At 52.6% G+C, this 13,617-nt stretch overlaps 1 protein-coding gene across 2 annotated transcripts in view; it reads left to right on the forward strand.

Annotated features, from left to right (window-relative positions):
* The first annotated feature begins 1,440 nt into the window (after positions 1 to 1,440).
* Vstm2b (V-set and transmembrane domain containing 2B) overlaps positions 1,441 to 13,617 on the forward strand; it is a 31,656-nt gene continuing 19,479 nt past the window's right edge. For both annotated transcript variants that reach the window (XM_050127312.1, XM_050127313.1), the window contains exons 1-4: positions 1,441 to 1,580; positions 2,123 to 2,307; positions 3,313 to 3,342; positions 4,493 to 4,970. In XM_050127312.1, the coding sequence (XP_049983269.1) occupies positions 1,499 to 1,580; positions 2,123 to 2,307; positions 3,313 to 3,342; positions 4,493 to 4,970 (775 nt within the window). In that variant the 5' untranslated portion in view covers positions 1,441 to 1,498. The remainder of the gene's footprint in view (positions 1,581 to 2,122; positions 2,308 to 3,312; positions 3,343 to 4,492; positions 4,971 to 13,617) is intronic.

Below are 13,617 nucleotides of genomic sequence, written 5' to 3' on the forward strand. Positions count from 1 at the left end.
ACTCATCCACCCACACACCCCTTAGGAAGGGAGACTGCACTCTCTAGGCGGCTGCGGAGATGGCCAGGGAATGTTCTGGGACACACAGGCTGCAAAAGTGGGGGGATGGGCTGTGAACCCAACTGTGTATACCACCTCTGCCTCCTTCTGCGTGGAGTGGGGGGGGTTTGCAATGGCTACAGATGGGGCAATGGCTGGCAAGAGCTTGCGAGGACACAGGGCCCGGCTCTCTCCGGGCAAAAAGACCGCCCCCACCCAGAAACCTCCGGAGCCTTGAGTCGTGCCCGGCGCTCCCCATTCCACCCCACCCGCACCGCCTCTGCCGTCACTCACGGCCGCTGCTTGCTGGCTCTCTGGTGCGCTCCGCGCCACAGGCACCTGCTAGCCGGGTTCTGGGCGCTGGGCGCTCACTTCTGTCTCTCACACTGCGGACTCCTGGTCTTCACTGTCACCTGGCCTTGCTTCTGGCCGGACACAGTGCTCCTCCCTTCTCGCAGTCCTCTGGCGCCCATCCACCCACCATGGCCCGGGTCTGGGCCAAAGAGTGGTGTGGCTCATGGCCCAAACCTGAGTAAGGAGTTGAGGCCCTGGGGGCTGCGGAGAGGCTGGTGGGGGGGCACACGGAAAGCAGGGTGGAGCAGCTCTCTCCAAGGATGGACACACCGAGAAGAAGCCAGGAGTTTGGGTGGGAAGACCCCCCTAAGCAAAACAGAGGCGGGTGGGGCTGCGCCGCAGCCAGAAAGACGGTGGTCGCTCCTAGTGACCCCGCGTAGGGATGGGGGCCAATGAGTGGGGGCGGGGCGGACTCGGAGGGGAGGGCGGGGGTGATGCCGCCAAGGAGGCTGCTCGCCGCCCAGCTACTGACCGCCCCCTCCCTTTTTCTCCCCTCCCCCTCTCCCCGCCTCTCTCTGGCTGCGGGTCGGTCACACCGGACCGGCTCTCTCCGCGCTGCACTGGGTCGGACGCCAGGTCTGCGCGCCGCGGTTGAGCGCACACTCGCCTTGCGGAGAGCCGCTGAGAAACCGGCGGGGGCGGCGACGGGGGAGCTCGGCGGGAGCCGGAGGAGGTGGCAGTCGGGAGGCCAGCCAGGAGACCGGGAGGCAGAAGCTGGTGGCTTTCAGGCACTCATTCCGTTCTCCAAGGATGGGTCCTGGCGCAGCCCGGCCACTGCCCGGCCCGCCTGGCAGAGACTGAACTGCGGACCCCCATTTTCCGTGAACCACCGGACCGAAGGAGGTACCGACTAAAGGACCCTCCTGGCACGACTTCGTCTCCTGTGCTCCCCCGCGCAGCGCCCCCCGCCAGACCCGCGCCTTGCCAGCCGGCTAGAAAGCCGGGTTGATTGGCGGCAGGCGGCGGCCAGGGGAGGGGGCGCCGTGCGGGGCCATGGCAGGCTCCGAGGAGTCCTAGCCGGAGCTCGAGCCGGAGCCGAGCCCAAGCTGCTGCTGCCGCCGCCTCTCCGCGCCGGGCCCCCGCCGCCGCCGCAACCCTGCGGGAGATGGAACAGCGGAACCGGCTCGGCGCCCTCGGATACCTGCCGCCTCTGCTGCTTCACGGCCTGCTGCTCTTCGTCGCCGACGGTGAGCGCGGGAACTTCGCGACCGCGATGGGTTCAGGGGAATCTTTGCTGGGGCCACGAAAGTCTGCCTGCCGGCTTGGCCACAGCGGAGGAGAAAAGGAAGCGGCAAGCTTCACGGTCTCCGGCAATCCCCGGTGTGCAACCCAGGCTGGGAGTGGGCAGGGGCACGAGAGCAGAGGAGGGTCGCCGGGGCTGTGGCGTCCGCTTAGGGAGTCTTTCGGTGGGCCCCCCACTAAGCAGAGGAGGCCTGCAGCGAGCGAAAGTTGGCGCGCCGCAGCCCGGGCTCCAGTGCTGCGGCCCTATCTGCCCTGCACCTTGCGCGACCCGGAGCGAAGCAGCCTGCAGCAAGTGGCGGGTCTCTGCTTCCGCCTTGCAGCTGCTCCCTGAACTTTGCTGGCGCCTCTCGCGCGCTGGGCCGCATAGTAGCTGGGGACAGGAGTGGGGGCAGCCCAAGGCCGGAGAGCAGGAGATCAACCGCCTCAGCCTTGGGTTGTCCCAAGCCCCCGCCTTTCAGCTTGTCACGCCTCTCTCTCCCGCCCCCAGCAACATTCACCGAAGTCCCCAAAGATGTAACCGTGCGGGAGGGAGACGATATCGAAATGCCCTGCGCGTTCCGGGCCAGCGGAGCCACCTCATACTCGCTGGAGATTCAGTGGTGGTACCTTAAGGAGCCTCCCCGGGAGCTGTTACACGAGCTGGCACTCAGCGTGCCAGGAGCCCGGAGCAAGGTAACCCGTTGCCCAAGAGGCACCCATGCTTACCCTGCTCCCTCCAGGGGAAGTGAGGGTTACCCTTACAGGGCGCCGCCCTGTCGCGCAGCCACCTCCCAGCCTCTGCATCTCCACAGCATCGTCAAAGTCGGAGGTTGTCCCCAGAGGCTGTCTGTTCTGAACATTGCTTCCTTCTCTGTAACCTCAGGGAACTCCCTTCATGCCCAGCCCTAGAAAACCCACACCTGATCCAGTTTGGCGGCTCAGGCTCGCTAGCTCTGGGACTGTACTCTGATGGGTGCTGGCTGAAGAAAGAGCACTTGGTTCTATTGGTCTTTCCTCTGCCACCCAAGGCGTTAGGGCTCAAGGCCAGGGGGTTCAGCTCTCCAGATTGCATTTACATGGTAGAGAGAACACGGTATCTGAGAACAAGTATCTGAGGAGCTGCCCCACCCTCAGTGGCTGGAAAATCTTGCAGTCTGCCCCATAACCCACACTCGCACTCCGGTACTCACTCACACCCACAGTGTCCCGGGATCACACTCAGAGTTCCTGTTCTCATTTTCCTCTGGCACGTATTCACACATAGCAGGCTGCCAAGGCCTCGGTGATGCTGGACCCTCCATCCAGTTTGTCACAGTTTCAAATTCAGTGGAGGGTTTAGAGGCGATGAGTAGGAGAAAAGACTCTCTCCTTTGCACGCTCCTGGCCATTCAGTACCCACTCTGGACAGCAGACAGGCGTGTGTCAGGGCAGCCGCTGCTTAGCCAAACAAGGTGTTAGCCCCAAACCTGCTCCTCTCTGGTACACTGCGGGAATCCTAATGTATCTGGTGCCCTCCACCATGCCACACCCCACGCAGTTAAACTCCCAGCCCACCTGCAGAAAGTCTCATTGTCAAAGACAAATCAGGGTTTCCCGGTGCACAAATGCCACCTGCTTAATCAGTCTCTCTCTCCCCCTCCCTCTCCCTCCTCTCTCTCCCCCTCCTCTTCTCCTTCCTCCCCCTTCTCTGCATTTTAGGTAACAAATAAGGATGCAACTAAAATCAGCGTAAGTGTGGAGCCCAGCATGGGCCGCGGGAGACCCCTTCTGGCCGCTTTGCGCTCCGCAGCTCCCTCCCCTTTAGAAAACCTTTGCGGCCAAGCAATGAGAGCTTTGCTACCACAGGGAAGCACTGTGGGCTACTTGGCGTATCTGGATGCCATCTGTCGCTAGTAGAGGAATTAGGTTGTCTTTTGTGTAAATCAAGGGTCCAAATCCGAGTCCCCAAACCCCGCAACAGTAAACTCACCCTTTGCATAGGCTCCTGGCATGCACCTGCTCTTGACTTCTTGGCTGTCATTTCTTCCAAGACCTCGAGTGTGGCTCCTTGCTCAGACTGCTTGGGGCTCCAACTTCCCATCCCCTTCTATCTCACCCTACACATGCACCGGGCCCTCTAGAAGCACCCTCTGCTCGACCATCTCCTCTTCTGCGGACAGCATAGTTGTGGGCTTCTGGGGGCTGTTTCTTATGCAGCGAGGATATGTAGGGTCTGTGGTGCTGGAGATTGGAAGTAGCAGGGCCTGAAAACAAGCCTCTTTGCAGACCCAGTTGAGAGGTGAGGGGTTGTGCCTGTGTTTGGTGAATCTTAAGATTTCCACCAAGCCAGGAGGACTTTCTCAGGGCTCTTAACAAGTGGTCAGTCTTAAGCAAGGCAAGGGCTAACTGTAAATTACAGGGCAGGGGATGTGTAGTTGTGCATGCTACAGGCAAGATGGACACACCCCAGGCTCTCTGGATTCTAAGTAAAAGTGAGCATAATTTCAGGTATATGTAGGATGTCCCAGAGCAGTTAGGCTCGGCATTAAGGTGCAGGAAGGATGTGGATGGTTCGCCACAGAGAGCCCCAGTCTGAAATTTCTTGCAAGTTATGGAGAGTTATACGTTCTGAAGGGGAAATGTGGGAAACTGTAAGAAAGAGTAAATGTGAGGTGAGACCGCTAGGAATTGGAGACCAACACAGTGCGCACGCAACACGGTGTCTAGGAAGAACTGAGAGCCCGTTGCCACCAGTTGAGATGTATTGAGGTATTAGGAAATATTGGGATGTTGTGGCAATTGGGATCCTATTGGCACAGTGATAGGAGAACCAAGATCCCCAGTCACCAAAGCAGATGTGGAGCTCACTGGTCAGGCCTCTAACCGGGCTGTCTTACAGACCGTGCGTGTCCAGGGCAATGACATCTCGCACCGCCTTCGGTTGTCTGCTGTACGACTGCAGGACGAAGGAGTTTATGAGTGTCGTGTGTCGGACTACAGCGACGACGACACTCAGGAACACAAGGCCCAGGCGTTGCTGCGCGTGCTGTCTCGGTTCGCACCGCCCAACATGCAGGCTGCTGAAGCAGTGTCCCACATCCAGAGCAGTGGCCCGCGGCGACACGGAGCCCCCAGCGCTGTCAGCTCCAGCAATGCAGGTGCTGCTGTCCGCACCACCTCTGAACCCGGGTACAGCGACAAGAACCCACCTCCCGGGAGCCCTCCCTCTAGACCAGAAGTTCCGGAGGCAGCCGCGGCTGCTGCTGCCGCCTCTGAGACCCACACAATCACCACCACTGCTGCAGCAGCTGCTGCTGCTTCATCAGCTTCATCACCATCAGACCAGGCTTTCCTTCTGCGCCAGAGGCACGGTTCCGGTAAGAGCGGGCCACAGAGGGGTCGTGTACACTTGGGAGAACAGGAAGAAGGGAGGGGACCGGCTAGGACATTGTCGGATAGTCTTATCGCAGCGGCAGTTGTGTGTGCGGGGCGGGGGCAGAGGGGGCGCAGCGGGCGCCTTTCTTGTGTTCTCTGGGCATTTTCCCCGTCCTGATTCTTATTAGCCTGTTGGAGCATCCTACCAAGTATATTCATGACTGTGCAGGCTGCCCTGTCTGGCTCTGAGGCTGGATTGTAAAGGCATTCTGTCTTGGGCAGCTGTTGGGAGCTGTATACTCAGACCCTCAGGTTTCGAAAGGTATTTCCCAGATGGGGTACTGGCTCCTTTTGAGCGAGGAAGAAAATAGTAGAAGCAGGCAATTTGTATTTGCTGATTGGTGGCATTGAACTGTCCTTTAAGGTCCAGGAAGTTCGGCTGTGTAGCCTTTGCTCAGTGGTTTCTAGGTGTGGCTTTATACCCGGCTGTAAATTCTGTATGTACCCAAGACTTCCAGTTCTCCTTGGTTCCAGAGGGAAGAGAGTTGAAGATGGAGCACTGTACCCGTTATAAAAGCATACAGAGGCTGATAACCACTTTCCTAGGGAGCTAAAGTCTGGGGAGGTAAGGAGCTGTAGTTAGGCGTTGCCAAACTAGAAATCAGAAAAAGGAACTGCTGCCCTGGTATTGGGCCCCTGGGGGATGTAGGATAGCAGTAGTGGAGGTTTAGCATGCCCAGAAAAGCTATAACTACTGTGCCAAGTACCTCTTCTCCCAAGATGCCTCCCTCTCCAACCAAACTCAGTCGGTGCTCCAGTGTTCACTCCTAGTGTCTGATCTGAAATAATTCACCCCTGGTCTGAACCCCTCGTCTCGGACTTTGCAGTGCGTATTTCTCATTCAGTAGGGAATCTCTACTGGTATTACAGCATGAAAGTCTAGGGGATCGTAGAGCTCTGATGGGTTGGGACAAAGGGTCGTGCCCCAGGTTGGCTATTCTGAGGATACAAGCTCCTGGACTGTCATCCCTGAATCTGAGGCGACGGGCCTCGCATCACTTTTTATCCTACCCTCTTGCTGCTCCTTAAGCCTTTGAACATTTGGAAGCGGCTGGTCCGTTCTGAGCATCAGTTCAGCCTTGTTTTCCCTTAGTTATTGTTCCTGTGGGAGACTGTACTGTGTCTCCCCCTTCCTTGGGAAACTGCTTTGTGTGTGTGTGTGTGTGTGTGTGTGTGTGTGTGTGTGTGTGTGTCCCTCCTGAGAGCCTTGCTATGACTGTTCTGTATCTCCCCCAAGGGATTCTGTTCTGTGACACAAACATACACCACACACACTCACACACACACGCACACTCGCACACGCGCACACACACACGCGCGCACACACACACACGCACACACAAACACGCACACACTCCAACAGTATCCTATTCTGTTCTGTGTCTCATCTTCCCTGTGTGAATCTACCGTGTCTCTCCTCTGGGAGACATAACCGTGTCCCCATTATTTGTGAGGAATTTTGTCACTCTTAGCTCCAGGGACCTATAAGAACCCTTCCAGGCCCTGGGAAAGATGGGTCATCTTCAAAGAACTCTCAGCTCTCCTGTTTAACTTGGGATGCTGTACCATGTGTATAAATTTAAAGTGCTATGACAAAAATACCAAAATGTCAGTAGCTCAAACACAATCCAAATTCATGGTCTTTGTTGCATCCCATCTTGTTCTGGGGTGGGAACGGCATATTCTGTTCAGTCATTCAGAAACCCTGGCTGGCAGACTATATTAGCTCCAGCAAGTAGCTCCAAAATCTCTCTGGGAAGCACCATATAGCAGCATATAAGCATGTAAGGGAACAGAGATAGAAATGTCCCTTCAACCCAGTTCTAGGAGAGAATGGAACCCTAAGGCTATAAGGTATTCATGGCGCATAGTGAATTCACTTATTTCCTGTGTATTTAGAATGACTCTATGTGTGCAGTATTTGTGAGAAACTGAGGAAGGTGTCTCTCAAACCATTCTATAGTGCTCCATTTTTTTCTGAGAAAAATCATTCAGGAATGGCAAGTTGGGTCTCTAAGGACCAGGCCTAGAGGTGGTGGACGTCACATCTCCCCGCCCCCCATTCACTGACCACATAGATGCAAGTCTTTGGGGGAAAATGTACCGGTTGTCTTGACAACTACTTTCCGGCTTCATCTCTCTGCAGTGTAAGAGGGCACAATTTTTGAAAGAACTGAAAGTCTCTATGTAGCATTCCCTGGGTATCTTAGGAAAGTGTTCATTGACTCATGCTATGATTGGCTTAATTGCTGCTGATTAAAAGACCCTCTGCCCTTTCCCCTCGGAAAGTAGGAAATAAATATATGTGGTAGACTGGAGAAAACCTCTGGAATGTTCCCCAGAGCAGTGACAAAAGAGATAACATGAAAGTCCAGATAAGAGTTAGGTTTGTGCCATCTAAGCTTCGTGTGTGGTGTCTTTTGGTAAGTGGTTTAGCATCTCTGTAAAATGGACAGTGTTAGGTCTGATGCTGGGAACTTCTGTGCGTACATGTTCATCATCATTACAGTGGCCTTAACTGCTCTGGATGGATAGGAGAAAATGAGCAAGCTGACAGCTGGAGACCAAGCTGCAGAGGGACCTTGAGAGATGAGTGTCACCAACAGGGTTGATTGGAGACTTTGACCCAGGAAGTACCATGTACTAGAGGGTCATGAGAGTGATCTTGGCCACACCCATAAAATTGTAATGAGACCAAGGTTGTGAGCTCATTCCTGTTGGAAACCCCTTTTCTTTTGTTCGTAGCTGGCCCTTGAGAGCTACTACACTGGCCTTGAGAACCAAGCACGGCCAGTCTGAGTTGGATGAGCTCACCCACTGGAGTTGGATGTAGCAACCAGGTTGGGATTTCTGTTTGTCTTTCTTGTGTGGACAGCCGTTTTCAGTACCGTTCAGAAAGCACAGGCAGCTGGGCTCCCTGCAGGCCAGATAGTGCAGTACCATTGCACTATCTGGCTCTTGCTATTTCTATCACTCAGTAACCTTTGCCAGCTTCTACACAGGCCAAGAAGCAGCATATCTCAGACCAAGCCCTGGTTTCTCTCCAGCTCCCTATTGAAGATGAAACATGGTCAGATGAAGTCAGTAAACCTGTGCACTTCCCCATCCCTGTGCCCTCTCTTAGAGGAGTCACTTAGTTGTAAGTACCCAAGTATCCCACTCTGAGTCTGGAGAAGTGGTACATGTGACCTCTAATATGCAAACGCACCTAACAGCTTTGATTCCAAGGAGGGAACCACTCCCAGTGGGTGAAGTTGAAACATTTAGCATGTTTGCATGGTGGGTATGCAAGACTTTCCTGGGCTCATGGCCAGCTCTGGGTCCCCAGGGAGGCAGCAGGTTCAGGGATATCTCAGAACTTCCAACAGCAGGAGACCACAGCATGTTTTGAGCCTGTCTCCCCAGCTCCCTTCCAGTGCGCAGATCTAAGCCAGAGAGGCCCATTGCTCTTGGTTAACAGGCAGACATGTTTATAGTGCTTCTCAGTCAGGATGCTGGCAGAGCAGATGGCATAGTCATGCAGAGTCACTGAGGGGCATTGGCACAGGGTAGTTATGAAGACAGAAGCAGGGTTAGGCCAGCCAGCATAGGAAGGTTGTAAATCCCCAGAACTGGCAGCAACAGGAGCTGTTAGTGTCCATGGAATACAGATTGGGGGTGACTAGGGGAGGGGGAGCTGGGATGAGATTGGCAGCAGTCAGAGCAGCTGGGGGACAATGTTCCATGATCAATTCTGTAGTCTCAAGGTCTCAATGGAGGGACTCAGTTGGCTTTCCATGACCCAACAAGGACCTCATTCCCCTCTTGCATGTTTCTGGCCTCCTATTAGCCAAACCCTTTTGAAAGCCAAGGACAAGGGCATCTGGGGGAAGCTGTCTAGAGAGGTAAGCCCCAGATCTTAGAGCTCAGTGAAGAAGGTCAAATGGAGGATGCAGGGCACTGGAAGTGTCACCCCAGCCTTGGTGTAGTACATCCTAACCCTTTCAGATCAACAACTTCAAGAGAGTGGCCCCGGCCCCCTCTCCACATGGTGTCATACACAGTTGATCCTAAAAGACCTTCCATGCCTGTATTTGTGAAGTGAGCTGTTTCAGCACTGCCAGGAAGAGGATCCAGGACAGCTTGCTCAAAGCACTGCCATATTGCCCCTTTCCCACTCATCAGCCAGGAAAGGAAACCTCTTCTCTACTCACCTGTGCCTAGCGTGGCCGTGTGTGTATTTACACTAAAAGTTTGTTTAAAAAACTCATTTGTTTCATGTCTCATTCGTCAAGAGACGTTTTAGTACATATACTTAAAAGTAATCATGGGTTGAGTTAGCAAAGCAGATCAGGCAGAGAGGGCTGTGTCTGTTCCTCACAGTGTGAGCCAGCCTGGCTACTCACGTGAATGCGGATCCACTGATAGGAATTCTTAGCTGCTGGTTGCCACTGGGGGAGACAGAGTGTCTTCCAAACACTTCTAATGGAGGAAGGGCACCAAGGAATCCAGCCCAGCCTCAAAAAAAAAAAAAAACAATATAGCTGGCAGCAGAAAGACTTCCATGTTGGCAAAAGGTTTCCTTCTGTAGGGATCTGATTGTGGTGAGAGTACCTCTAACTAGCCTCAGGGCTCCAGTACCAAGGAGTAGCACCACAATCCTAGGATGGGTGTGTGTGGATGCAGAGCACTAGATGCTTCCAATATTTCTCTCTTTTTTTCCCCAATATTTCAATTAATGGTGAGAAGACAGCTAAGGCCATGGGTGTGACTGTGGTGTTCTGTGGTGAAGAGGCTGTTTCTGCTGGAAACCATAGGGGGGGGGGCATTCTTTGGTGTTGCCATGGCAACCATAAATCATGACCAAATGGGACTGTGACTGAAGTAAAAACGCTCACTCTGCCTTAACCTGTGCCCTGGGTAGATGAAAAAGCTGGCACAGTGGCACCAGGGTGGTGCTGGAGAGTCAAAATGCTGCAGAATCCTGTCACAACAGCAAGGCTAGGGACCCTGGGCCCAGAAGGACTTGTAGACCACTGTAAATCTGTTCTTCCCTCAAGTTCTGATGTGACATTAAGGACCTCATTTTAGGAAGGAAGAAAAATGTCTAGTAAAGGATGTCCTCAGAAGAGGAAGGACTCAGTGAGCATCCCGAGGGAGAAAAAAAAAATGAAAGGACTTTGTGAAAGGAGTATTGGAGGCTCACAGCTGGTAAGAGACAGCTGCGTCTTCCTGAATAGTGGCAAAATCGTGTCTTACCAGTGATAGGAGGCTCTCCCTCCTAGCCAACCACTGGGATTCTGTCCAGACCAGCCTCATGATTCCCATGAGTGAGGACCAGAAATGGCAGCTATGGGCTATTGGTGTAATCACGAGAGGTTTCCTACAGGCAGACTGTTTCCAGGCTGGAAAGAGTCAGTTGGGATGATGGCCTCTTAGCGTAGCTGATGCCCAGGGAGGTTCTAGATTCTCCTATAGCTCCCTCCCTATGATGTGCTATGAAGGCTGCATGAATTAGAATGGGTTTGCTCTTATATCTACCCACAAGTGGCCCAGCAGCTCACAGCCTAGTCCTCCTTCTTGCTTAGAGATCCCCAATAAATACTAGCTGCTCCTGCAGTGTAATGATCATTCATAGTTACACCTGTTTTTACAGAGCACGTATGCCTGCCACTGTCACCTCTACCATCCACAGCAGTTCTTCCCTTTATTCCCAAGAACACAATCCCTTCTCCAGTTTGTTCCTGAAACCCAGATCCTTTCATCCACAGTAATGGCAGCCCCCAAGAGAAGAGCCAAGTGCCAGACTTTCTAAATGTCACCAGGAGCCAAACCACTAAGGAGCTTCTCATTAAATACACCAGGAGCACATTTTTAAAGCTCTGAATGTTAAGGATTCCCCAAGCATCCTCAGGGATAAACGGGGTCAAGTGCTTCTGTAATATGATATTGATTAGTCCTGCTCCATGTGGACAGTGGTGAGGGCTTGCCTGTGGTCTAAACCTCAGAGCTTTATGAAGATGCTAGCAAGGTTTTAAGATATTTTTGCAGCACAGGGGGAAAGCGTATTATCTGTTTTATTCCCCTGTGCTTGATGATGCTTCCCAGGTATCTCTTGCAAACTCATGTAGAAAAGCAAAAAGTCTTACAGAAAAGCTGCAAGGAAGTTGAGAGTGAACCAGTCTTGTACTTCCTCCCTATCCCTACCCATTCCTTAGGGAGGATCTTCCTCAGAGTGGTGCTTCCTGGGAAATGAGTCTGGTGGATTTGGTAGTTTAAAGGAAGAGGCTCATGTAAATACCAGAGAGGATTACTGCCTTGGGTTCCTCCAAGGCTAGGGTTAGGCTGATGTGGAGCACTGACTGATGGAACAGACTGAGGGAAGCAGTTGACAATGGGCAAATCCTCAGTAACTTGTTGAAGTAGAAGACTGGAGCTTGCCTATGTCCTTCATGCAATAACCCTTGAAACACAGGCTACCCCCAAAACATGCTCAGATGGGAGTAGGCTGAAACGATTGGATTTCCTGTTCTGTCTTTACCACCATCTAGGATGAAACATCAGTGGTACTTTACTCTAGCTAAAAGGGGCTGCTGTTGCTGTTCCGTCAGTAGACTTGCCTTGGTGCCAGGTGTCTGTTCAAAACAAGAAGCTGTGTCAGTGACTTTTCTCAGCACTGTGACAAGCTACCTGATAGAAGCATCATTTGTATTTATGTCCAGGGTTTCAGAGGGTACAACCAATCATGGGCAGGGAATCTGTGGCAGCTGAACACTGTGTTTTGTGATCCAGTGGCTTCTCACACAGGAAGGAGAGAGCTCAGGTTGGAAGAAGGGCTGTAAGCCTCCGAGGCTTGCCTCCTTTGACCCACATCCTCCAGCCATGCCTTCCATCCCAAAGGTTCCATTCCTTAACTTCAGGACAGTGTTACCAGTTGACAACCAAGTTGAGGACTATTTGCATGAAGCCACAACAGAAGCCAAAGTGGACATGTCAGAAGCTCTTTCCCACTCCAAACTCGAGGGTCCTTCTCCATTCATCTCAGACGTGGTCATCTGTTAGAGGACTGCCCCAGTGTTCTGACCACTCAGGAGTCTTTGAAGGCTGCTTGTGAGCAGGATACGTCTTACCAACACCAAACTGTCCACCCTGTGCTGTTAGTGAGTAAGGGCAGGGGAAGGACCTGGGTCAGTCAGTTCTCTGGCATGCCTCCCGTGCTGCCCATCCCTGTAGACTTAAAGCACAAACCCAGTAAATGCTAGGACAGCTTGGGAGGGAGAAGCAGCCGCCATCACGCATGACCACTTCCTTGGTCCCCCTGACGTTTTAATCATTCCCGTGGTTCAGCTAGCTCAATTGCAGGCAAACCCGGGTTTGAATGCCAACAAATTCTACGTCTGGGCCCTGGAGCTCCAACCACCCAGAATCACAGTGTACAACCTTCCTTTCCTAAGCACCACATTTCCTCCTGATATTGTCCACCTTTGTGCCTTGGAATCTTGGCTTCGTCGTTAGCCATAAGCGAGTCCCAGGCTGGAGGACAGCTGTCTGCATCACAGGAGGCCGTCTGCTAATTTTCAAAATCAGATGAATGAAACACCTGACAGAACAAGGGAGGATTTATTTTTGGCTCAATTTCAGAGGCGTTGGTTCATGTGGTGGTTTGAATGAGAATAACTCCCAGAGACACAAATATTTAAATACTTGGTCTCCAGTTGGTAGCGCTGTTTGGGGTAGGTCTAAGGAGGTGTGGCCATGCTGGAGGAAGTGTGTTACTGGGAGTGGACTTTGAGGTTTCAAAGCCATGCTCCATTCTCAGTCCGCTGTCTATTTCCTACTTATGGATTGGGATGTGGACTCTAGGCTTCTGCTCTCAGCATCTTGTTCCTGCTGCTTTGCTGCCTCCACCCCACCATCATGGACTCTCATCCTCTAGAACCATAAGCGCATAAACTCTTCTATAAATTACTTTGATTATGGTGTTTCACTACAGCACTTGAAAGGTTACTAATAGAGTTCTTCATGGAAACAGAAAAAAAAAAGGGACATTCTTGTACTCAGCTGCCCTTCCTCTCTGTTTGTCCCATTGAGTCCTTTAGCCCATGTGTTGTCTGAGGTTTCTGTCCTGCCTGGTTTCTGCACTCATTAAGTCCCAAAGAAATCACACAGAGGTCTGCATTAGTTATAAACTGGCAGGCCTAGTAACTCAGACATCTTATAACTTATATTAGCTTATTATTCTTGTCTATGTTAGCCACATGGTCCGGTGCCTTATTCTGCGAGGCAGTCACATCTTGCTTCTTCTGTAGATGGGTCACGACTGCAGAGGAATGGGCTTTCCCTTTTCCCAGAATTTTCCTGTTCTCATGGCCCTGCCTCTACTTCCTTCTTGATTGTCTCGCTTATATTTCCTGCCTGGCTACTGGCCGATCAGTGTTTTATCAAAGTACTTTTGACAGGGGGTAAACCATTGTCTTATAGCACCCATGCATAGTGTCACCCACAGTCATGGTGGGTCTTCTTCCCCTAATTACTCACTTTTGGAGCACCCTCACTGACACACTCGCAAGTTAGACTCACCAGTCTCCCAGGAACTTCCAAATGCATTAA

Source organism: Alexandromys fortis, unplaced genomic scaffold, assembly GCF_014885135.2.
Source record: "Alexandromys fortis isolate MF-2015 unplaced genomic scaffold, M_Fortis_MF-2015_v1.1 scaffold_259, whole genome shotgun sequence".
NCBI classification, from domain to species: Eukaryota; Metazoa; Chordata; class Mammalia; order Rodentia; family Cricetidae; genus Alexandromys; species Alexandromys fortis.